The 27,059-nt window shown below is 42.0% G+C and overlaps 1 protein-coding gene across 4 annotated transcripts in view; it reads left to right on the top strand.

Annotated features, from left to right (window-relative positions):
* Positions 1–27,059, top strand: part of magi2a (membrane associated guanylate kinase, WW and PDZ domain containing 2a) — a 241,919-nt gene that overhangs the window by 149,354 nt on the left and 65,506 nt on the right. For all 4 annotated transcript variants that reach the window (XM_034112520.1, XM_034112517.1, XM_071201833.1 and 1 more), the window contains exons 3-6: positions 10,525–10,644; positions 18,057–18,272; positions 20,832–21,042; positions 24,335–24,414. In XM_034112520.1, coding sequence (XP_033968411.1) covers positions 10,525–10,644; positions 18,057–18,272; positions 20,832–21,042; positions 24,335–24,414 — 627 coding nt within the window. The remainder of the gene's footprint in view (positions 1–10,524; positions 10,645–18,056; positions 18,273–20,831; positions 21,043–24,334; positions 24,415–27,059) is intronic.

Genomic DNA, 27,059 nt, shown 5'->3' with positions numbered 1-27,059 from the left:
AGCTCCCATAGTAGATAGTTCTGTGACCTGTCAGTCATCAGACCGGGGGTCGTATTTCATTATGTGTTCATTTGTATCTGAAGTTGTACCCATGGATGTATAAAGAAGAGTTCTACCTCAAAGTTATTCTCCGTGGGGACTTCCGGCAACAATCTTGATTCTGATTGGCCAGAAGACTCGAAAAAACATCAGCAAAGATATTTTATTGAGAAGATGATCACTACGTGACAGAAGTTTTCAAAACCGTTTATGGTCTCCGGTACTTCCAGTCCAACGCCGACTGCATGCACAGTCGCGACCCACCAGTTGAGAACCACTGATTTAGATTATATCAAAGTAAAAATCGACATAAGGAGCTGACTATGGATCTTCCTCCGGTCTTGGCTGGAAAGAGGAGGCAACCTGAGTGGAATGCCATTATCCCTTATAAAGAAAATGAGTGGCTAGGAGGCATATTATACAATAAGTGTGTGATAGTCAAATTAATTATTCTAATCATAACAATAGAGGAAGCCTGTTTTCAAAATAGTCTGAAATGTATTTTCTCATTAAGACCTCGGTACACCAAAGCATCAAATTATAAAAACCAATAAGTCAGTCTCTGAAGTCATTTGTCATCGCCAGCTCTAATAGACTCAATACCCTCTAATTTCTAAACGCTGTCGGTACGGATGTGACAATAATGGAAATGGCATACTATAGGGTAATGTACCTTTTTGTTGTTTTTTATGGCATATTTATGTTCTGACACAAAAACTATTCTCAAACACCTCTTAGTTTGAAAACATTAACATTGGAAGTTTACATCTAATTTCATTTAGATGACACTTTTATCCAATTTATTATAAGTGGAAGATGAGGCCGTGTACAACATATATAATATATATAAACCGATTCAAGACAAGCACTGAAGGGCTAACAAGGCCTGTAATTGCTGTGTATTTTTATTATCCAGAGGCAAGGCATTAACTTAACAATGCCAACAAGCTGCTTGACGTTAATGTCTACCCAGAGCTACAGCGATAACACTAAAAATATATCGATGCTCTGGTTGTTATATCTCACACAGGCTCCGCCCTCTACTGAACTCTATGGGTACTACTCTCATCAATGATACGCGAGCGTTTACACACGGAGTTTGTATAAACGTAGCCGGACAATCAGGGCGAGCCTACCTGAATGCTTGGCAGGCACACAGTACATAAGGCGGCCACGCCTCCTGACTTCATCCTTTTCTCTTCAGCGAGCAGGACAACACCTGACAGAGGACAGTAAAACGTTTGAAAGAAAAATAAATAAGTTATCATACCTTTGTAGAGTCGCCACTTCTAGAGACCCGGGCCTGTCCTTCGTGCCCTGGCTTAATAGTGGGCGCCGATCCCCACCACCTCTGCTTAGAGTGTTTGGGGGACCAGGATATGGCCGAGGCGGTGCCATTCACGTTCGCCATTCCAGCGGGGCGACTGGCTCCGTTTGCCAGGGAGGAGGATGGCGAGGACTTCTCGTTGTCGGGCACTTCCGGTCCGGCGTCCATGGAAGTCCAGGACTTCCCCCTGGTGGTGACCATGGCGGCGGAGCGTGGCAGCCCATCTGCTCCCACAGGCAGCAGGCTGGGTAGAGAACCGCTGCCGCGTGACAGGGCGGCTGCAAATAAACACGGGTGTGTTGGGCGTCTCGCTGATTGCTCTTGGCCGCATCATCGGCCAAATTAATATGCTGGTCCACGGTGTGGCCGTGTGATGTCCCTGGCCATAGTGGGATCACGCCGCATGGCACTTTCCAAAAAAAAGACCGTGATGATCTCCTGGGAGCCCCCGTGTCCACGGGAGGGCTCTTTGGATCGATTTCCTCGGTCACGTGGATGAGGAGAAGTCGCAGCTTGGCCTATGCTGCTTCTTGCTCATCCTCAGAGGAGAGAACACTGTCCCACACTCGCCGCCCTGCTGTAACTCCAGTAAAGGAAGCAGCAGCTGGGTGCGCGCATGAGTGGAATAAACTGCAGAAAGTGCTGTCAAAGCACTGTGCTGGTTCAGAGACGCTATAAGCCGGCGTGTTGTTTTCAGAAAACACACCTCGTCTGGTGTAGCTCAGATTAATGCATTTCACTGTTAATGTGAAACACAGCATTAATGCGAAGGCGCGCAGCCCCGCAAGAGGGGCCGCGGTGTGTTCAAGGACTCTTTTGAGTCATTTTAAACCAAAGTTGTGAAGTGACAATGCCCTTCCTAGAGCGAGACTACCAACAACATTTGTAGGAAATCCAGATAATCAGTCTCTTGTAGCATTGATGTTTTCCAATCAGGCCATTTCGGTCCCATTCAGCTGCTCCATGCTGTGAAATACGATGTCATGTAAGCAAACCTGTGGAAAGACAGAATGTCAGGACGACCGGACATTCTGTCTTTCTCCTAATTATCTTACCTTTCATCCATGCGAAAGTGCGACTCCATCATATCTCTGGTTATTAGTCACGGATTAGGTTCTTTATTTACTGGCTCTCCATCTATATTTAGTGAAAGGGCATTGCACTACATGTGCTCCCATTCAGTACAACTAATACATTCGAGACAAAGGTTTGTGTCACTTCTGATATACTTTCTCTTTTGTTTCGATTGCTTTACACGCTGCTAACTGTATAAAAATGATTAGTTTAAATGCTCATTGTATAATCGTTTCCTCAGGGTTTCTACACGCCTTTTGACTGGCCATGAATAAATATCTCTCTCTGTGATGCCTCGGGATATTCTCTGGATATACAATCCTTTGTTTCAGATAGAGGCCAATGTTTCCGCTTTCCACTGATTGTCTGGGTCCCTGTTGAGCCTGTTTCATATTGCCTACAGTTATCTCAGGTTCACACTGTGTTCAGGTTATTGGGTTTTTACCCTGATGTGCAAATGTGGAGTCGAGCATAGAGTTCATGCATTAAGTACAGTGTGTTTTAGTAACATAGTGATTTTAATGTATTCTGTAGAAGCACTACTCCCGGTATGAAATCACTACAGGTGTTAGCTGTAGGGTTGGGTATCGTTTGAATTTCCACGATTCCGATTCCGATTCCGATTCTACTTTTCGATTCCGGTTCTTAACGGTTCTCGATTCCGATTCTTTGAGGGGCAGGGTAAAAAAATGATACATGCTTCTTCCACCAAAAAAATTACATTTATTCGAGAAACTTTTACACAGGTTAGTTTAAAGTAATATTCACATTAATCAGTCTGTTTATATTCACTGCTATGTAACTTTAACCTGAGAACCCCTGAAGCTACAACAGTTCAACTTTTAAAAACAGTTCTTGTTGAGAAAAACAAGCATATCTGCCTTCTCAGGCATACCGGGAAGAAATGTTTGAACATTTTGAAGTAAAATGCTTCAATCTGGTGCACACGCAGAATTACTAGAGACTAGATCTAGGGGGTACAACTCCAAACACCCATATGAAAAAGATCGGTTTACATTTGAATAATTAAATAACAAATAGCCTACATGTAATGCATTTTATTTTTGTTGTTCATTCATATCTTATTTTACTATTTTATTTATGCATATTTTTTTATCTCTCCAGTTTAAAACGATATGTCTGGTTTACTGTCCTATAGTATACATTGGAATGATTTCAAACCTGTTTTATCCCAATAATTATAAAAGAGTGCCTTGGAAATATGTGTTTACATAAATTGTGATCAAAACGTTTGAGACCCACTGAGATAACTTAGACTAAAGTGAACTATCTAAACACTGAGAGTCCTTTACCTCACTGAGCTGAAGTTATCAGCCTCTCAGTCTGACTGGAGAGGACTCTCCCTCCACATCATTGTAGAAACATCTTCTTCTTCCGTAAGAGCAGCTAGCACCAGATGCTAATAACAACAGCGCCGGTTCCAGTGCACCCTCGTGAGCTGCGGTTGCCAGATAAGCCAACATCCCCCAATTTCATCACTTGCAGCACCCATCGTACAGGGCAAATGAAAAGTGTAACCGGGATGAAAAGGGTGTTACAATTACTTAATTATGAATGTTGTTACATCAAGGCCGAAAATTAGGATGAGCACCAACGGTCAAAACATTTATTTTTTCTCCCAGAGCTGTCAGCGCAGCGCCTCCACAGATCTGGCGCCCTAGGCGAACATTTATAATGCCAGTGCGACAGGCCGGCCCTGGTCTCAGGTTACGCTGTAGGAAATGTAGATACAACGCTACATTTCCCGCCCCGCTGCAGTCATGCAGTAGGCTACGGAGAGCGGCGAGAAACATTTCCTCAGGAATCGAAAAGCGGAACCGAAATTCACATTTCTAAATGATACCGTTGGAATCGAAATGTTGGAACCGGTTCCGAACCGGAACCGGTTCTCGGTACCCAACCCTAGTTAGCTGTGACCTTGGCGCTGGGTAATGGTACTCAGCCGTACAAGAGAGAGTGGGACCTTTAGCCTGTGGTTGTGGAGTTGAATCGGGCTTCGAGGACGTACTGGAGAACAGCAGGGTGGCTAAAGGATGCAAGAGAGTCAGCCCACGCTACAACTTAAGCTGCTCTCTCATCCATTACACGTGCTGCCGCCCTTCATGCATCCCTGTTTCTGCCTTACTCTTACTATCTCAACCTGAATGGCCATTATCATTGCTCTCTGTCTGTCTTTTCATGGCCTTTGTTCTGTCTTGGCTAGAACAAGAAATAGTTACCATGAATATTTCCTGCGGAGTTGCAACAAAGGACAAATCACCTGTTATCCACTCCTTCACTATTCATTGTTGTGATCTGTTTGTTGTCTGTGGTTTAAAGGGAGATTTATACATCTGTTTAATGGTGCACGCACGGCAGAAGATGCCTCTAGCGTATTAATTGATTTGTAGCGTCGGATTTCATCTGTTGATAGCAATTTGTGTCACAATTTGTATTGCAGTGCACCCCAGAGGTACTGTCTTGCAAACCAGTCAGTATCTGGTGTGACCACCATTTGCCTCACGCAGTGCAACACATCTCCTTCGCATAGAGTTGATCAGGTTGTTAATTGTGGCCTGTGGAATGTTGGTCCACTCCTCTTCAATGGCTGTGCCAAGTTGCTGGATATTGGCAGGAACTGGAACACGCTGTCGTATACGCCGATCCAGAGCATCCCAAACATGCTCAATGGGTGACATGTCCGGTGAGTATGCTGGCCATGCAAGAACTGGGATGTTTTCAGCCTCCAGGAATTGTGTACAGATCCTTGCAACATGGGGCCGTGCATTCTCATGCTGCAACACGAGGTGATGGTCGTGGATGAATGGCACAACAATGGGCCTCAGGATCTCGTCACGGTATCTCTGTGCATTCAGAATGCCATCAATAAAATGCACCTGTGTTCGTCGTCCATAACATACGCCTGCCCATACCATAACCCCACCTCCACCATGGGCCACTCGATTCACAACATTGACATCAGAAAACCGCTCACCCACACGACGCCACACACGCTGTCTGCCATCTGCCCTGAACAGTGAAAGCCGGGATTCATCCGTGAAGAGAACACCTCTCCAACGTGCCAGACGCCATCGAATGTGAGCATTTGCCCACTCAAGTCGGTTACGACGACGAACCGGAGTCAGGTCGAGACCCCGATGAGGACGACGAGCATGCAGATGAGCTTCCCTGAGACGGTTTCTGACAGTTTGTGCAGAAATTCTTTGGCTATGCAAACCGATTGTTGCAGCAGCTGTCCGAGTGGCTGGTCTCAGACGATCTTGGAGGTGAACATGCTGGATGTGGAGGTCCTGGGCTGGTGTGGTTACACTTGGTCTGCGGTTGTGAGGCCGGTTGGATGTACTGCCAAATTCTCTGAAACGCCTTTGGAGTCTGCTTATGGTAGAGAAATGAACATTCAATTCACGGGCAACAGGTCTGGTGGACATTCCTGCTGTCAGCATGCCAATTGCACGCTCCCTCAAAACTTGCGACATCTGTGGCATTGTGCTTTGTGATAAAACTGAACATTTCAGAGTGGCCTTTTATTGTGGCCAGCCTAAGGCACACCTGTGAGGTGGGATGGATTATCTCGGCAAAGGAGAAGTGCTCACTATCACAGATTTTTTCACATTTGTGAACAATATTTGAGAGAAATGGTTATTTTGTGTATATAGAAAATGTTTTAGATCTTTGAGTTCATCTCATCAAAAAAATGGGAGCAAAAACAAAAGTGTTGCATTTATATTTTTGTTCAGTGTACCTCAACAATTAATCAATAATGTATTGAAACGTTATTTGGCTGATTGTTTTATATTGGCTCAGCCAGGTTATATGGGATGCCCAGTCTACATACAAATCACTAATTTTGAAATATTAAACTTAGTTTTCTTTTCTTTAATTTTTCATCCTCGTGTAGAATGCTATCACGAAACACACATTTGGTTGTTTATAGCATAAAGAACATCTGATTTAATGTGAGGTAGGGAAATAATCATTTGAGTATGTGTATATAAATATGTAATTTACAACAGCTGTTAGATGCTTGAAAAGCTGGAAAATGCTTGAATTTGACTTTGGAAAAGGTGTAAGAACCACATAATATAGAGCGACAATGGAAAGGTTTGCTCACTAAAAACAAACTAATGTAATGACATCAGTAACAGCTGGACTACACTAAAGAACTGAATGTTTTCATGACATTAAGAGCATCGTTTGCAGAAATGGGTTGAAAAAAAATTATTTAGGGTCTCGACACATCTAGAATTTATTAATTTATCATTCATCTTCTGACATCTTTACTATCCCCTGAAAAAGATAAACAACAAGCTTGGAACTGTGAACCAACCATAGCTTGAATGTAGTTACTTTTCCAGCGTGAATACGCTTCATTGCCATACCATATATTTCGCACGCAAAATTGTAAATCTAGCTTAATACTGATCTTTCTCTCTTTTATTTAGTTCTCTGTCTCACTCTGTCTCCAAACTAACATGAAGCTGACAGATTCAGTAAACGACCAGTCAAAATCGAAGGATCCAATGTGTTTTTAAACGGAGCAGAAATAGAACTAGTCTCCCAGTTCAAGTATCTTGGAGTCATACTGGACTCGAACTTGACTTTTAAGAAACATATTAAGAAAGTATCCAATACTATTAAATTCAACTTGCAAAATGTTAAACAAATCCGACCTTTCTTAACTGTCAATGCTGCAAAGTCAAACCTCCACTCTATGATTCTATCCCACATTGAATACTGTTTGACAAACTGGTCGTTTGCTTGTGCCACAAACCTGAAACCCATAGAACAGCTGTACAAGAGAGCTATCAAGGTGTTTGACAGAAAGCCACATTCATACCACCACTGTGCCATCCTAGATAAACACCATTTCTTGAGTTTTGACAATTTTAAGTCTTTTAAAAGTATGTGTTTTATTTATAAATGTTTACATGGACTGCCCCCCCCCCCCCCTCCCTTAGGGGAATTCATCCACAAAAAACACATTGGACGCTGCACTAGGTCAGAAACCAGTAGAGACCTAGAAGTCCAACGCAGACGGACCACTTTTGGACAAAATGTACTTTCCATTAAAGGCAGCTCTTTCAGAGATATGGGATTGTCCCACTCTCAATAGCTTCAAAGGTCAACTCAGAGAATGGTTGAGAAACAAACATCCGTGTAATCACCGCTAAATGCACTTTAACACCGAGGTATCTCCTCTCGCACTTCAGGTAGCTCTTTTTTCTTCTCTTGCACTTTATATGTCGTAGCTGCTATATTGTATTACCATGTCATAAATACTTGTATATGCTGCTCATGCTCTTTCTGCATATCATGTATTTATTTTTGCTATGTTTATAAATGTCATGTTCTTAAATGTTGTATGTGAGGGACTGCGGATGGAAATGAGCTCAAAGCTAAAATCCGGCATATTTACACTTGAAGCATTATTTGTTTGTGTGTTCATCAATGTGCATTGTCCCTTTTCAAATAAACGATTAAATGAAAGATGGGAAGGTGCTTGTGCTATAAAACGTATTATGCTTAGTACTTCCCACACTCTGAAATGGCTCAAATCTAGAAGCACACCTGAGGAGAATGCTAACTCCTTTAGGCTGTCAAAAAGATGGACGCAGTATTTATCCTTAATGAGAATCTCAATTTGCCATAATCAAGGCATTGTAAATAATGATACACCTTCCTAAAAGTATCCAAGATGATTACTGCTGCACTTTACTGAGGTTGAGAATCGCTGAATTGCACCACAGGATCATGACCTATATACAAAGGACCGAAAATTGAGAGGTATTGTGGTTTCCTCCCGTTAGAAATTGTCACCCGAGAGAAGTCCCCGGCAGAAGATGCTGCTAAATATAGTTCTACAACATCAAAGGTCCTCTTTGAAATGTGTGTGTGTGTGTGTGTGTGTGTGTGTGTGTGTGTGTGTGTGTGTGTGTGTGTGTGTGTGTGTGTGTGTGTGTGTGTGTGTGTGTGTGTGTGTGTGTGTGTGTGTGTGTGTGTGTGTGTGTGTGTGTGTGTGTGTGTGTGTGTGTGTGTGTGTGTGTGTGGTGTGTGTGTGTGTGTGTGTGTGTGTGTGTGTGTGTGTGTGTGTGTGTGTGTGTGTGTGTGTGTGTGTGTGTGTGTGTGTGTGTGTGTGTGTGTGTGTGTGTGTGTGGCTCTGCCTGTGAGGGAGGCTAATCTGACGGGTACACAGGCCCTCATGGAGACAAACACAATCAAGAAACTCTCCACTGGAGGTGCCACACACACACACACACATACATTTTACCCTGCTGCTCATGTGCTTTTCTAATCTCTTACAAATTACGCAGCCAGCAGGTTCCAGTTTGATGTTTTAGCTCTGAAGGTTGTCAACTGTTACTTTGGGCCTGGAGGTTTAAATAAGTGCATACAGGGTGCTGCTTAATTCCAAATGACAGGCATGTTGGACAACTTGATTGCTTGATAAAGAAAGTCTACTTTCAGACAAATGGAAAAGATAAACCATCCTTCAACTGTGGCATTTAATAACAGATGAGCCAATTAAAAAGCATTTTTTTGTTTTATTTTCTGCATTTAACGACCAATTTATCAGCATATTACGAAGACAACTTTGGAACGACTTGGCAAGCAGCTTAATGACCTTGTTTGGATTCATCTGAATTTCTTCAGAACCATATCTCTGGACTAGAATCTTAAATTAAGATGTTTGCCTCTTCTTTTTAAAGGCTGCTTCAGCTCAGAAGTGACAATTGTTTTTATCTAGACATATCTCCACCTTAATGTATAATAAGGCAAACCTTCTCTTCTGCTGGTTGATGCTGGGATTGTTGTGGCTGTGACAGCATTGTTCAAAGATTTGCACAGCAGTGACCGAAAGCTAGTGAACAATGATTCCTAAATCCTTCTGAAGGTTGTGCATGAACATTGTTGCTGTCTAAAGTAGTTCATTGAAAAAAGACCACAGTGCACTCTTAAAATTGTCATGCACAACTCTTCAGGAGCACTTGTCAAAAGTGGTACAGATTCAGAACCACTATCGGCATACTTCAACATGACAGTAGCTATTTTCTGACAATTCTTTGTAACTTTCCAAAACAAACAACCTGAAATTGCCAACCAGGCGCTTTCCACTCCACAATGTGTCAATTTGAAGTCGTACAGTTACTTTCCCGCATACCTGACCTTTTAATAAAACCCATTTTTTACCATAGGTTAGTTTCAGGAACAGCTACTTTATGATGACTTTTCTTTGTGTACTTGAAGGTAGTTTAATAGTTAATTTAGTACGTAACATTTGGAAGTAACTCCTTGTTCTTCCTGTCCCAATGACTGCACTCTCCTTTTCACTTAGCCATTTAAAGTCAAATCACCACACACCACCAACCAGGGGTGATCAGCGGCGCAGCGGCTCCCCTGCTAACTTTAAAACACACAGATGGATACTTTATATGCGGCAGTGAGCGCCTAACAAGTGCGTTTTACGGGCTCCTCTTTTAGTGTGAACAACCCTCGCTCAGATGTGAAAAACCCATTCCACACCTCGGAGGTAGAGTAGAGCCTGTTATCACAGCCGGGATCACTTTTAACAAGTCTAATTAGCACACGGTGATGAGGAAGTATTTAGGAAGTCGTTTGTGCCTCAGTTTCACCTCATAAATACTCTGACACGCATTGTTTTAGTGACTGAAGGAGAGATGATAGTGAGTTATTTAAAATGCTGCTTTTACAGGGTAAAGTATTTCCTTCAGTCCTGTGTGGCTGGCAGAACAGCCGCTCCTCTCAGGGATTCCCTGTCTTGCTGCCATGCAAATTGACTTGATTTCTCCTCTTGGTGTCCAAATTGCATCACTTAGCTCCTGTGATGGTACCTTGCCCCCCCCTCCCCACTCTGTGGAATGGAAATAAAGGAATAAAGAGGGCACTTAATGAATAATGCTGGGGCAGGGTCAGCGTGTTTCAGCTCTGATACGTTCCGATCTTCTCTAAAACACTCGACAATGACTACTTTAAGTCTCCTCTCTTCCAGTGATGAGGCGTTGGAAGCTCCAGTGGCTCTAACTCTTCTCCCTTATCTCCTGCAGGCACAACCAGGCAGCCTAAGGAAGGAGAGGTCCCGGGGGTGGATTATAATTTCGTGACTGTTGACCGGTTTGTGGAATTGGAGAAAAGCGGAGCCCTGCTAGAGAGCGGAACATATGAAGGTAAGGATTTAGTCAAGTCACGCTTGTGATTGTGGCCATTGCTCTTTGAGTTATTCCCCATTTTGTGGTGGAATGTATTCAGCAGTATGGCACCCAGGGCATATTTTTTCACTTTGAGTGACAGCTGCTTGAATGAATGCTGAGGCGGGCTCATCACTTCACATCCACACACTGAACACTCACTCTCAATTGTGCTTCCATCCATCTATCCATCTTTTGGCTCTGTGGAGTGTCATCAGTCATGTTGGACACTGAGAGGAATCTTCTCTAAATTCTGAATTTAAAAAAGCAATCCCAACACACACTGAAACGTTGACTTTAATGAAATGGATTATTATAAGTTGTTAAAGTCACTGTTATTTTGTATATATTGTTTGTTTTGCTTTTATTTATGTCTTAATGTGTGCATATGTATAAATGTGTCTGTTGATTGTGTACATGTGTTACGGCCCACCCCCGCAACATAAAAGAAAACACAAAACATCCAGTACTTAACAGCGATCGTTTATTTAAATGTACAGCCGGTACTCACACAGGCCAACCGGCAAACGAACGAGGTCTGGAGGACTGGCCAAAATAAATAAAAGAAGGAGGGGGCCCAAGCCAGCCACACCACGAGCCGTAGGACCCAGAGCTTCCCTCCCTAACCAGAAGTCTAACAAAAACGCTACGTGAAACAAAATAAAGCCACGAAAACTAGACTACCAGGTCCTCCAGGATACACATCATAACACAGCAGCAAAGGGGTCTACAGCTCAAAAACAGCAGAGAGATCATCCACAGACAGAGTCTTCCGGCATAAGGATAGGCGACTGATCCTTCTCCTCCAGTCTCTCCTTATAACCTGGCTGAGTGGAATTTAGGAACACCTGGGCAGAGGCGGAGCCAGGGGCAGACCAGGCGCACCTGAAACGACAGAAAAGACAACACGGAGGGGAGCACGTAACAATATGTATATGTATGCATATATATGTATATGCATATTTTTATATATTTTTGTTATTGTATTCGTGATTGTGGGCAACGGTATTTCGATCTCTCTGTCTTTATACACAAACTGAAAGATTGACAATAAAGTTGACTTCGACTTTGATTATGTCAACATTTTCACATACCTAATAATATTAAGTTGAATCGTAATAGTGGCACAGCCCCGGGGGTGGATGAGATCCGCCCGGAAATGCTGAAGGCTCTGGGTGTTGAGGGACTGTCATGGTTGACACGTCTCATCAACGTTGCGTGGAAGTCGGAAACAGTACCGAAGGAGTGGCAGACCGGGGTGGTGGTTCCCCTTTTCAAAAAGGGGGATCAGAGGGTGTGTGCCAATTACAGAGGCATCACACTACTCAGCCTCCCCGGGAAAGTTTACTCCAAGGTACTCGAAAGGAGGGTCAGGCCGATTGTCGAACCTCAGATTGAGGAGGAACAATGCGGATTCTGTCCTGGTCGCGGAACAACGGATCAGCTTTTTACTCTCGCAAGGATCCTGGAGGGGGCTTGGGAGTACGCTTATCCGGTCTACATGTGTTTTGTAGACTTGGAGAAGGCGTATGACCGAGTTCCCAGGGAGTTACTGTGGGAGGTGCTGCGGGAGTATGGGGTGAGGGGATCTCTACTCAGGGCCATCCAATCTCTGTACTCCCAAAGCGAGAGCTGTGTCCGGGTCCTCGGCAGTAAGTCGGACCCATTTCCGGTGAGGGTTGGCCTCCGCCAGGGCTGCGCTTTGTCACCAATCCTGTTTGTAATATACATGGATCGGATTTCGAGGCGTAGTCGTGGGGGGGGGGGTCTGCAGTTCGGTGGACTAAGGATTGCACCACTGCTTTTTGCAGATGATGTGGTTCTGATGGCTTCATCGGTCTGCGACCTTCAGCACTCACTGGATCGGTTCGCAACCGAGTGTGAAGCGGCTGGGATGAGGATCAGCACCTCCAAATCTGAGGCCATGGTTCTCAGCAGGAAACCGATGGACTGTCCACTCCAAGTAGGGAATGAGTCCTTACCCCAAGTGAAGGAGTTCAAGTATCTCGGGGTCTTGTTCTCGAGTGAGGGAACAATGGAGCGTGAGATGGGCCGGAGAATCGGAGCAGCGGGAGCGGTACTGCAGACGCTTTACCGCACCGTTGTGATGAAAAGGGAGCTGAGCCAGACGGCAAAGCTCTCTGTCTACCGGGTCATGACCGAAAGAACGAGATCGCGGATACAAGCGGCCGAGATGGGTTTCCTCCGTTGGGTGGCTGGCGTCTCCCTTAGGGATAAGGTGAGAAGTTCGGTCATCAGGGAGGGACTCGGAGTTGAGCCGCTCCTCCTTCGCGTCGAAAGGAGCCAGTTGAGGTGGTTCGGGCACCTAGTTAGGATGCCACCTGGGCGCCTCCCTAGGGAGGTGTTCCAGGCACGTCCAGCTGGGAAGAGACCAAGGGGTAGACCTAGGACCAGGTGGAGGGATTATATCTCTTCGCTGGCCTGGGAGCGCCTTGGGACCCCCCAGTCAGAGCTGGTTGATGTCGCCAGGGAAAAGAAAGTTTGGGGCTCTCTGCTGGAACTGCTACCCCCGCGACCCGACCACGGATAAGCGGGAGAATAGATGGATGGATGAATCGTAATATTATTGCTTTCAACTTACCTACTTAAATATGTTGATATTATACATTTAATAGAAGTCAATGTTTCAGTTTTTGCAGTGCACACACACACACACACACACACACACACACACACACACACACACACACATGCAGCACCTTCTCATTGGCTCTCCCTTGACTCAATCCTTGAGCCTGAGCTGCAGTGGCTCTTCAGTCGCCTAGTCTAACAAACAGACCCTATCTTTCCCCTCTCCTGTGGTCAAACGGGCCCGAGGCTTGGAATTAAACTAGAAAATAATGATTCAGCCCCTGGTCTGCCTGGCTGCTTCCAACTCTCAGGAGACCACCACCATTAACACATAGCAGCTACATTTCTTCTCTCTCACCTCCAGTCTAAAAAATGTAATGGCCAATTTAACGGTCGGCCGCCATCCTTTCCACGATGGTAGGTGCCTTCCAGAGAGTTTATTCTGAGGTCACTCGGCCATCATTGAGCCTTTACATTTTTGTTAATAATGTAATGGTCAATTAGCTTTGGAAGGGAGTTCAGAAGGGATGAGAATAACAAGGAACAAAGAACAGGAAGCTCTCAGGTTCACTTCCTGAGAAAGACTTTTCACTCCTGACTTCTCACTGTTACGGAGCGTCCACACAGCAGCGTGCGTTGACGCTTGGCGGTGGGCGTGTCTGAAGCTTGGGGATTTTTTGCGAGCAACGGGACCAACAACCAATCACATGAATCTCCCGCCCCAGACATACAAAGCAATAGCAATGTTAAAACGAAGTAAACTGGATATAAAATCCCCAAACAGGCGAAAACCTACCAGTTTCATCCACTGTCTCTGCCACCTCCCTCCATGCCTCGCTCCTCCGGTTTGTATCCCGGTAGATGAACAGAGACTGATCATACAGCACCGGGTGATTCACTACCGCTATAATGAATTTTCCCTCAATTTTTGGAATATGAGGAAATGACCTGCGTAGTCTCTCCCAGCATACACGCGGTTTGATTGGCTAGCGCTTGTACTGGCAGATTTGCATAAACGGGATTTCATTGTCTAACGCCTCCGTCGAGGCGTCAAAAGTTGAACATTGCTCAACTTTTGAAGCGAGCAACGCTCCACGTCGCTTCCCAAAATGCAGTTTGGCTAAAAGTGACGTCACCCCATTCAAAGTGAATGGGCAGAAGCGTTGGAAGCTTCAACGCACGCCGCTGTGTGGACGGGCCGTTACTCAGTGGAAAGAAATGCAGTCATATTCAAATTGAAAACTGACATCAATTATAAATTGTACACCTCAGTTGAATTTGTTGGTGCCTCAGGTTCGTCTAAAGGGCCGTTGTTCCAGGTGTTTGTCTGACACAAATATTTCAACTCCTTGCTATTAAAGGAAGTGATTTATATACGCTAACAATGGATCTTATGCTAGATGATAGAACATATTTTCTTTTCTGTAACACTAGATGCTCAAGATAACACTTTCCTTTTTCGCTCTCTATTGAAAAATATAAAAACATCAAATATGATGATCTTAGCTCTTTGGAAGTTGTGCTTTGAATAGTTATCAGGCATTTCTTTGATGTCTTTTCCAAGAATCATTTTGGGGATTTGTTCATTGAGATTGAGACTATGTCTGTCTAGACTGAAATCAGGGAGGCTGTCAGAGGAGACTTACTTAAACTTCAAAGTCCAGGTTTCTGGGATGCTGCGGGTTATTTAAATTCACACAGACCACTTGTCCTTCTTTTTTATTCTCAGATGCAAATGTTCAGCGTGTTAGGGCTCCAGGATTTGTGTCTGTGGTTCTGGGTTTCTAATGTTTCAGCTACTCTCCTCTCATGTTGGCATTACCAGAATGTGAACATGATGTTTCAAACACAGAAACAGACCTACTTGTGTTTTTTCAATCTCATTGCCTATTCTTCCTGTCCCCCAAACAGTCTGAATACATCGAATGTGTCTCTAATTCTTGACCCGAGTGCATTGGATTAATCTTTTTGTACACACATTGTTTTCTCATCTTATATTTCTTCCAGGGACATTTTAGTAGATCTGAAGAGAGGCTACTTTAATCGAATAGCAAATGCTGCAGACCTGCACTGTAGCTGAAGTCCTCTGAAAAGACAATTTTTTCAACTCTGTTTCATGCTCTCAGATTTATAATTGCCTCAGAGACAACAAGTGTCTGATCTTATGAAAGAAGAAGGAATAACTAAGGCTTTGACATCTCACTTAAGCACGAGGAACCTTGGTATTGTTGTGTGAAAACCTCCAAAATGTCAAATTGTCTGAATGTAAAAAAAGAAAGAAATTCTGGCCTGACAGTAACATTTGCCTTTATGTCACTGTGTTTGGTAAATGTTGGCACGCATTCTTAAAGGAACAGGAGTAATTATAAACGCATTCTTAATTTCTATAAACCAATTTTAAAAGGAAATCTATCGGATGGAACACATAATACATTATCTGAGACTGATATATGTACTTTCTCACCACAAATGAACACACCATTTTCTCCCAACCCCCCTTTATCAATGTATTCATTTGTTATCGTTTTTTTCCTAATCTTCCTTCATATTTTCTTTGTATTTATAAACAATGTAGATTAAGCTGAAAGGAAAATGGGAAAAAAACATGGCGAATATGTTTGTTTAAGTGCTAATACTTAAATAAAAAACTAAATTGTGCCTTTTTACACCCAATCAGATACAATCCGTTTAATTTGCTTCGGTTTTGGAACATCCGCTGCTGAATTGTCCACGCCACGGCAACACATAATATGTGAAAAGAGTTGTTTTTGTTCTCATTGAAAGCAAGACAAAAATAAATCTAAAAAGCTAAACATTTGAATGTCTTTCCAGATAAAAAGCTCACAGTTACTCTTACTGTATTATCAACATGTAACCTGGCAGCATTTCCCATCTATACAATGACAATTGAAGTAAAGTGATGTTGTTTGAAACAGGGAGTGATGGAGGCTGTTGGAGGGACAAAGCAAAGAAATAGTCAAATGTGAAATAAACATAGCCGATTGGATAGGGCTGTTGAGTCAGAGCCAAGTGAAGAACTACACTTCCCAGAGGTGGTTAGCTGGCTCTGACCAGAGACTGGAACTCAGAAACACAGCGATTATTCAGTCATACGTCAGGGAAATCCATGCATGGTCTGGTAAGAGATTGATATGCAGAGGAGAAGAACTTGCCAACAGCTCTTGGATTCCCCCCAAGAAAACGGGTGAAACCAGTTCAGGACGAGGGAGTCTTTGTTTGAAACCACATCCTGGTTTTATTCCAGTTATAAATTGTAAGACATGATGTGATCTTGAGTCCCATCGTGTGTGTTCACATCAAGGACAGAGGACAGTCATCCTCCCTGTAACTGGTGTCATAAAGCTCCTCTGACGTACTGTTCCCACATCTCTCATCCTCAGGTTATTAAATCTACGAGCCTCTTCGCTGTGCTTTCACTCTCCCTCTTCACTCCCTCTCGGTCTCTTTGCATTTACATTATGTGCTTTGAATGTATCTTTAATGCCATGTCCTTGAATGTACTTGTTCCCCTTTTAGTATTGTCCTGATATACTGTATTATCTTGTAACACTCCAGAGGAAAGGAAACAAGACGATAAGAGTCTGCAGTCATGCGAGCAGCTTTATGAGGCCATACTAAGATTGTTTACAGTTGGTCCCTGTTTAAGTTTTCATTGTTGCTGTCATACTGCTCCAGTATGGGAAGGGTTTGGTCATTTATAGGGTAGGTTTTATACCTGCTGTTTATGAGAAGTGCCATGAGATAAAATCTCTTATAAATTGGTGCCAAATCAATCCAAATGGGTTCAAAGCTAAACATTTCAAAATGAAATGCAAGCGTGCTAACATGCCCACAATGCCAATGCTAACATGCTCTTCATTAGCAGGTCATATTTACCAGGTTTACCAATTAGGTGTTACCTTTAAGCATGCAAACATTGCTCATTAGGACTACAATTCAAAGTTGTATACCATTAATTGTTTTCCTGGTATCTTTCACAAATTCTTGGCAGTCGATGTAATAGTTAAAGATTAAATACTGAAAGAACTGAAAGCAAAAACTCTCCACATTGTAGTGCTTGGGAAAAATCAGCAGATCAAGTCATTAAGATGAAAAAATATTGTAGATATATAATAATAATAATAATAATAATAATAGATTTATTTTGTTAGCGCTTTTACAGGTGCTCAAAGACGCTTTACAGATATAGTGAAAAGAAAAGAACAACAAATAAATATATATAGTTAAAGTCAAATTAAAATCAAGCAATACAAAAACAATCACAAATTAAAAGCCAGATTGAAGAGGTGAGTTTTTGTAAGTTTTATATGTATTTATATGTTTTATATATGTACCAAATTTCACAGCAATCGATCAAATAGTTGTTGAAACATTTTATATGTTTGGTATTAAAGTGATGGACCAACCCACCAACAGACAGACATTTCTCATGCAGCTATCAAAATCTTAAAAAAAAAAATAATAATATAATGCAATTCAATAAATAGATTAATAATTATAATAATAACAAACTTTTTTTAAAGTGTTTTTACATAGGAACAGAACATATTTAATCCACACACAATGCAATGAACTAAACACCAGCAACTAAAAGATAGTTTTATGTGACTTTATTTATATAAATAAAAACACAGACATCAGACAGACTTTGCAGCTCTGATCTCCTCAGGCAGGCAAAGGCCTTGTTTGGCTAGTTTCTCATGGTTAATTGAATACAATATATAAGCATTAATCTTATGAAGCTAAAAGTCTCATATCTCTCCCCCTCTCTGCTCCAGATAACTTTTACGGGACCCCGAAGCCTCCGGCCGAGCCCAGCGCTCTGCTGCTAAATGTAACGGACCAGCTGCTGCCGGGCGCCAGACCCACCTCCGAGGGCAAGAGGAAGCGTAACAAGTCGGTGAGCAACATGGAGAAAGCCAGCATCGAGCCCCCTGAGGAGGAGGAGGAAGAGAGACCCGTCGTCAACGGCAACGGTGTAGCTGTCACCCCAGGTCAGCCCCGAACACGACCGCCTCAGGCGCCAGCAGCCTCACATTGACAGCCAGGGTTAAAGGTCACGCTCCAGGTCAGCCCGATCTGCAGCGGCTCATCGTCCTGTTTCAAACTGAGCCTCAAGAGTGGTCGTCTAGCAACAGATAGAGTAACAGATTGCTTTTTTACATAGTTTTTCTAGAAAATGATTTCATGGCAGATTATCACTTTGAATTGGCTACACAAATATCTTTGTGCAATTGAACTGCGTGGTATGTAAAATGTGGATTATGATTACCTCTCAGTCGGTGATTACCTCTGCAGACCGCTTAGCTCTTGATTAAAGCGTTTGTGTCGACTCTTTGCAGCATTTGATATCATTCATCACGTATCATTATCCAGGCCAGATAGCCAGAGGGCATTCAAACAGATCGCTGTCCAATTCAACAGGAGCCATGGCTCTTTCAAAATCAACAAGGACTTGTTTTAATCTTCAATATTAAGTGTTTTCTCTGGCTTGTTAATCAGCTGTCACCAACCATTGTTATCCTGTCTGTAAATGGACAAAAGGCACAAGTGACATTTGACATAGCACACAAAAGATAATAAATAATGGAAAAATAAGAAATGTTGTTTCAAATATAAAAAAACAACATGGTAAATGATGCACCGACTCCTTAAAACATCCTAATCTAACTTTGTATTGTTTGTATAGACATCCTTTTATGCACACTCGTGAAAAACGCTTACACACACACACTAACTATTTGAATGCATCTTATGATCACATGAATAGACGGTGATAAAAGAGGCTTTATGCGTTAGATTTTTGTGATTTCAAATCTAAAAGCATGCTTAGGTCCTGTGACTGTGTGAGCTGCTGCTCAGCCTCAGGACAGCGAGTGCCTCAGAGCACGGCGCGGCGGCTCAGTGTTCGTGCTGCCATCACAAGGGGGTTTATTAGAGGAAGAGATTTTGGTTTTCATATCGCAGGGAGCTCAAACAAGGTAGGAATCTTCTTTTGTGAGAGATAAACATGAATGCAGACATTTCTATTACTGTAAACGTTCCTATTGTAGCCTTTATAATACAATAATTCCAGTTATGAAACTTTATAACTAAATATCCCAACTTTTCTAAATGTTCAGAAAGTGCTAACCGTAAAAGGAAAAACAAGGTTCAAGAGAAACAATATGTTTTATAAATACAGAGCATCAAAATAGCAATGTTTAGTTATTGTTTTACAGAATAAGAAGTACAAAGATATATTTTACAGCTAACAAAATATTAGAAAATACTAATATAAATAAGTAAATGTAACACATACAATCTAGGGTTTGATTGATATTAAAGAACAACAACAACTTTATAAACAGTATACAGATGTTTATGGAGTGCTTTATATGATCAAATAAGAGAAGAAATATGCATTAAAAACATGATTTACTCTAAATGAAAAATTACAATATCAATGAACAAAAAGGTAAAAAAGCAAACATCTAAGATGACTTTTTCATTGAAGACTATAAGCTAAAAAATGACATGAACCCTATTCAAATAATCACATTTCCATAGGTTATTTAATACAAGATAAACTTTATCAAAGGCAAAGCAAGTATATTTAAATAGCCCATTACAAGACAAGCCATTGAAAGTGCTTTTCAAAAAGCAATAAGAGTACATTTTACATTTTGACAAGTTATTAAAAAGCCAAGAGAATACTATTAAAACAAGCTTAATACAAGAAGACAGGGACAAACAAATACAAGAAACAAGTTGCAGTGTAAGATATGAATTATTATTTTATTTGTAATAAAATGCAGCAGCAAACAGAAAAGTACGTAAAAGTGTTTGCCCTCTTAAACTCTCCAAAGCCCTGGCGCTCACGTTTACCCTTCAAACTAAATGTAGGACTACATATTCTTCAATTGAAGGTCTCATTTAGCGCTCTCAATTAATATGTTTTAGAGAAATCCCAGTGTCCAGGGCCTCTGAGCGTTCTCCTGTGAGCTCAGAGAGAGTGCAGGAAACATTTGTAGCTGATGGCTATCGACAGTGCTGATGTGCCAGATGACTCGGGGCTCTGGGTTGTGCAGCAAGCCATGCTGGGTGTGAAAGTGTGCCGCTGTGCTGGGCTCAGAAGGAGTTCTGTCTGCAGATGGACAGAGCGTGTGCTGACCAGGAGAGCTGAATCAATAGGGCCCAGCAGGCTCCATCCCTCCCATAGATTATCTCTCAATCTCCTACTCTCACTTGTCCCCTCCCCACTCTCCTTTGGGAAGCTCACACTCATTTCTCTTTCTTTCACCAACACTATATCTCTCTCTCTAACACATTGTGCCACAACTCAAACTATGGCAGCCATCTTTACTGTCTCCTCTGCTTTATTGCACTTTCTGTCTTGTTACAGTTTCTCCTCACCTTATTTTAATCCTTTTTTCCCTTTTTTCCTCTTTCCACCCTACGTCTTCTTGTCCTCACTTCACCTCCCTTGTCTTTCAATCTCCTCTCCCCGTCCCTTCTCTCCTCCCCAAGCGATAATGTCTTGCATGACTCATCGTGCTTTCTTGTCACCTCAGAGTCGAGTGAACATGAGGACAAGAGTACAGACGCCTCGGGGGACATCGCCCCACAGAGTGTTCTAGCAGAGGCTCCAGCAGAGGAGCCCAAAGACGACGGTCAGTCTCCGGAAATAACCCTCCTCAAACCAGAGGAGAACGACGAGCTAGGGCTGCTGCCGGACAACTGGGAGATGGCATACACCGAGAAAGGAGAAGTCTACTTCATCGAGTAAGTTTCACACTGACATGATCTAAGACTACTGTAAGTGTCCGCTGATGAAACCTGCACATATTTTAGTCTCACACCAACTGAAGAAGAGTGAGATTTGATTGACCTTTCCCGACTTTAAAAGCAATATTCATCGATTTTATAGCCACCTAAATGCAGCACAACAATCACATATTATCATCTTGGTAGATATGGCTATTAGTTAGCAAAGGGTACCTGTTACATCCTGCAAACAGCCACATTAGCATTCGTTTGCAGTGCCTGGTTAATCTAACCCAATATATACTCTACTGCTCGCACTGTACTGTATATCCAATAACACTAAGGGTTATATAAATTATGTTTGATTGGCCCTTATCATTTGAGCCATTGTTGATATACTTATATATTATTTATTGAATTCAAGACAGCCATGTTATCATTTTTAAACAACTCGAAGAGTCAAGTTCAAGCCTTTTAAGATCAGAAGGTTTGGTTGTGTTTTTAGTCTTCTGAACAAAATAAAAATGGGCCTGATATTGGGGCTATATAACATTAAAATGTGCTTTTGTATATTCCATTGTGTACAAAAACACACAGGGGTGATTGTTGATGCTGGTGGGTTTACTGAGATTTAGATGTCCTTAAAATACCTTGCCACACAGATATACAAGCTCTTAAGTTGCATTCACTTTAACTGAATCTTTTTATCTTAACTGTTTGCAGCTGCAGTTAGACCGTAGAGGTGACACTTTCTTACATAACAATAATGGCGTTGTGTTTTTGCAGTTGTGAAGGAATTGTGTGTTCTTGGATGTGGATTCTTGTGAAGCATCAGCTAATGAAGCAATAACAGGAAATGAACCGGCTATGGAAATGTTTTAATGCATCAATAGGTCATTCCAGGCTTAATTTCTCTGTAGCATTGATTGAATCCCAGCACACTTGAACGCATCGCAAACTGCTCGAAGCCGCACAGGAACACCAGACTGAGAAATGAGACGGCGTGATCTTCTCCCCGCCAGGCACATGTTGCCTCTTCAGGTCTTCATGCTACAGAGGCAGACTTTTAATTCCCTGCATTGCAGACGACTCACTATCTCTCTCCTCCCCGAAACAGTCAAACCTCACGCTCCCACACACATCAAGCACATTAATGCAGTTAGCCCACCCAATTTTGTAGCTTCAAGTTTTTTTTGTCTGTGTGTATGTGATGCCGTGCCAAAGTGATAGCGGCTGCCAAGAGGATGCTTGCCTTTGGTTGGCCTCAATATGAGATCATTTTGTTTATACCTGCAGCCCTTGAAGAGAGGAATAGAGAGAGGGATATGATGGTGGAAGGAATAAAAAGTGATTAAAAATAGTTAAGACAAAAATAAGAAGGTCATAGGAAGGACTAAAAAAGAGAAGGACTAGATATTTATACCGTAAATACTAATAGAAGAGAGGAATGAAAAGCAAGGAAAAGAATGAAATGAATTTAAAAGAAGGCAAAACAGACTTTATCAAACATTAAACTTCACTTTATCTGGCTCTGTTTTTGGCGTCGGCCTTAATGTCCCACTTTATCTATGTTTAGAAATGAAAATGACCGTCTGTCAGCTGGTGGCTTATTATTTTAGGGCTGTTTATCTTTCTGTTATTACTTTATACTCATAAAGCTACACTAATCAAACTATCCGTGTTCACAATGAATCATAAAGGTGTGTGATTTGAAAAGTGTCTTTACCAAACAACCCTACAGCTCTATGGAGCTTTTCACTCTTTTTTTGGTTTTATGGCCTCAGAATTAAACTCTTTTCCAGCTACAGCAGACAGAAAGAGGTAAATGAAGAAATGTGAACATATATTGTAACCGGTATGAAGCCAAACATGTCCTCAGGAGTTGGTGGACAGCCAATCAGAGCGAAGATACTGAATACAATGTGTCAGGTGGATAGAAACATGATTCTAAATACATGCTAATGTTGCTCGTCGACTGAATGTGAAAAATGGTTTGCAAACACCCTCACAGCTTTATAAAGTGATAATATGTGAGAGCAGCTTGTCCCTCTGGTTCAGCCAAAAAACATAAGTTATGCAGTCATTTCATTTTATCCTCGCAATTTTGATTATCAGCTTTCTGTCCCCAGAGTCAGAACTAAACATGGTAAAGCAGCGTTCAGTTATTATGCTCCAAATATCTGGAACAAACTCCCAGAAACCTGCAGGTCCGCTGCAACTCTTACTACTTTTAAATCCAGGCTGAAGACTTTTCTTTTTGTCGCTGCTTTTAATTGAACTGTTCATATCTTAGACTGCACTGTAACTTTTATCCATGTACTTTTTCTTTTAATGTTTATTTTATTAGCTTTTATTTTTAATGACTGATTTTAAATGCCATTTTCTTAATGTCTTTCGTTTTTTGTAAAGCACTTTGAATTGCCTTGTGTTGAAAAGTGCTATATAAATAAACTTGCCTTGCCTATCAACCATGAAGATACAGTTAGGAAGCTTAACAGATGTGGAGATGAGGTCAAAAGAAAAATAATTGGTTAAAAAAAGAGGAAGCCTGAGCAATGGCGCCAGGAGTGAGGGGATATGAGGAGGGGAAGAAGACACTTTACGCCCTTTGCCCAATTTGGCAACAAGGCTAATGTGATCCTTATCGCTAAATAGCCTCTAGTTATTCCTGTCTTGGCTCCCATGATCTGTGTTTTTTAACTGCAAACACAATTTCCTTTGGGTAACAAGTTCAAATGAAATGTCTTGAAAAGAACAAGGACACAAGGATGCCTCTTTACTCCATTCCTTCCTGTTATCTTCTCACCTCAGTCCTTTACTCTAGGCACTTTGTGTACACCTCCCCTGCCTTACTGTCATGAAGAGGGGAGGTCATTGTGGCTCCAGAGCTTCAGACGGGCTTTGGAGATGAGCAGAGTTTCCCTGGCACATCATATCTGATCTAGATCCAGCTTTTCTGCCCAGGGCTCTGGATGAATCTGCCAAGCCCACAGCTGTTCCCCTCCATTACTCCCTCAGTCACACCTCTATATGTTCCTGTCTCTTCTCCTCCCTTCCTCCTGTGTCTGCTAATGAGAGACAGTAAGCAAATTAAAAGTATCGATTGGCATTTTGTTAACCGAAAGCTCTTTTTTCTTCCTCCCGTCACCTTTTTCTTTAAAGGCAGTTTCATCTTTCCTCTCTGAAATGATTCTCCAGCCGAATTAAGAATCCACCAACCTCCTTCTCTTTTTCTGCCAAGTCTCCTCTCTCTCGCCATCTATCACACTCCCTCTCACTCTCTCTCTCTCTCTCTCTCGTCTCTTCACAGCCACAACACCAAGACAACATCGTGGCTGGACCCGAGGCTAGCCAAGAAGGCAAAGCCGCCTGAGGAATGCAAAGAAGATGGTGAGTACTGCGTCTTTATCTTCCATTTGTCCCGTCTTTGTGATTTCATTTGCTCCTCGTGTTCATACATTTTAATTACACAACTTCCTCACAGCATTTATTTTTAAATACTTAATCCTTGCCTGTTGATTTGACAAGATGCCTAGAGAGATCATCCCATGCAAGAGAGTTCATTGAAGGAGCATTTGCTGGCGCAGGATTTTTATTTTTAAAGCTACACGGTGACAGTGTTGGTGTATGTGTGTGAACTTCAGTCGACGGGGAAAGGAAGCCCCGTGATTTGTGTGTTTAAAGCCCAAGTCCAGAGAGACTGGAGTTACAAAGACTTCTTTATTCTCCACTGAGAATGATGTGGAGTGTCCTTTTCCCCACCCACACACACGACAGACACACACCAAAAAGAAAAGGAGAAGGATGAATGTCAATGCAGCGGGTTTATAAACGAGAGTGCATATACGAGTGTGTGATCTGTCTCGCTCACCCTCATGTCCCACTTCCCCATTTGTCTTTTATTTATACGTGGACCAAAGGAGATTAATCGCCTGAGTTATTGGCAGTTATTGGTAGTGGGTAGCTGAGTAGAAGGACTTGATTTTGAAACGATGACACATGAGAAATGAATGTGTGTCCTTGGGAGTGTTTCAGTTTATGTTCTCTGCAGGAGGGTGGGGGTGTTTGTGTGCATATTCCTGGTAAACACTTAACCACAAGGATAGAGTTTCTCTAAAAAATACATTTAGCACCCAGACATACACACAAGCAGACAGAGGGACAGACAAACACTCCCGCACTCCTGAGTGTTTTCCAATGACTCTTCAGATTGGCTTTAACCTGCCCGGTGTGTTGGGACCGTTTGCTGAGTAGGGCTAGCAACTATCATTGTTTTTATTATCATTAATCCTTTTATTTGGATTTAGTATTTAGTTCCTATACCCAAAGTTTGTGCCATCAAACTGTTTATCTAAAACCCCAATAGATTATATTTCTGTTGATTAAAATACAACAACATTCGGATCTAAAAATAGACCCTTTAAGTGCTGACTTCATGATTACATCACAATGTTAGCTGGTGGAAGATCGAAGACTGAAGGCACTTATCACCTCAGAATAGAAAGCTAAAGTTACCTTTTGTTACACAGGAAGGAGTAATGCTCCAGCGTGTCATTTATTTACATACTTTAGAAATGACAAACTGTGATTTGAGCTTCTCGCGGACTGCAATATCAGCGAAGCTCTTAAGTTAGCCAGTGTTTAAGATTAGCCAATAGCCAAAGTTAGCTATTATTAGTATGCCTCTACCAATGCTAGTGCCACAACAGAACATAGTTGTTCGTGTTACATGAACAACTATTGGATGGTTTTCCCTTATTTCTTGCAGGCATTAATACTTGGTTATCCTATGAGTTTTGTGTTAGTGCCACCATTTTGACATGTGTGCTTTTGACTCAAATGTTTTGCTAGCTTTTGGAGGAATTGCCGAGAAGTTCAGAACACACATAATAACCTTGTTGAAACCTTTGCATCTGTTTTGCACCATTTGTTGCACATTTGAATGTGTCCAATTCCAAAGATGTATCCGTCAGTCTAAGCTGTAGTTTGTTTTTGGAGCTAAATAGCTAATGTTGGCATGCTAACTGGCCCAACTAAGATAGTGATGATGGTCCTATAGCTTCCTAACTTTAGCACATTAGCATTGTGAGCCTGTTAGCACAATGACATTAGTATTTAGCTCAAATCACCGCTGTGCCTAACTACTCTCTCAGCGTGGATAATACCTGAATCCCAATTTGAATTCCTGTACACGTTTCCTACCTGGAGCAGAATTGAGGATACATCAAATGTTAGGAGGTGTTTGCAGAAACGATTTGACTGCAGTGAGATGGAACTGAGTGAAGGAGACATAGGACCTGCCTGCTCTGGAAACATTTGCACTGCGTTTGGTGGCATTAAACACAAGGACTGCTTCCTGTTGACACATTGCCCGTTTTATCCCTCCAAACAAATTACCTTCCCATTCTCGCATTTCATTTAAAGTACCTCCTGTGTACTCGCTGAATCTCTCTGTTTACTCTCAATCTTTGGACATAAAAGGAGAGACCTCGAAGCTGAAATGACACAAACAAGGACAGAAACTCCTTTGAGGAATTATTAGACATAGCTTTTATCTCGAGCCCCTCCAATCCTGTTTATTCACCAAAGACACTCCACAAAAGGAGATGTGCTGATATTTGTCAGGACTGCTATTGATCTGGTTGGGCGACTGATCCGTTTAGTCCCAGCTGAAAAGAATGTAGAGCTTTATTGTCTGCAGGTCTTTCAGTGAATGGACACATATTCCCTTTATTTCATCAGATGTAATATTTGCTATTGCTTGTTGCTTTGGGAAACCAAAGCCACTGGGACAATCGATGCTTATAATAATAATAATATATGTCAGATGGGGTAGATGTCTAAACATAAAATCATTGAGCGGTGGATAATAATAACAATTTGTTCTGTTTTGGTTATGCCTTTTTTTATAAACACAAATCATATTTAGCATTGCTATGATTATGACTCTTAACAATGGTTCGGTTGGTTATCCTTTAACTATGTTTTGCAAGATGTCTTCTTTTCCCATACATTTTGGAGGTTTTAAGTGATCA

The sequence above is a fragment of the Pseudochaenichthys georgianus genome, chromosome 23, assembly GCF_902827115.2.
Source record: "Pseudochaenichthys georgianus chromosome 23, fPseGeo1.2, whole genome shotgun sequence".
NCBI classification, from domain to species: Eukaryota; Metazoa; Chordata; class Actinopteri; order Perciformes; family Channichthyidae; genus Pseudochaenichthys; species Pseudochaenichthys georgianus.
Note: the sequence above shows the minus strand (reverse complement) of the source record. Positions and strands in the feature narration are given on the sequence as shown.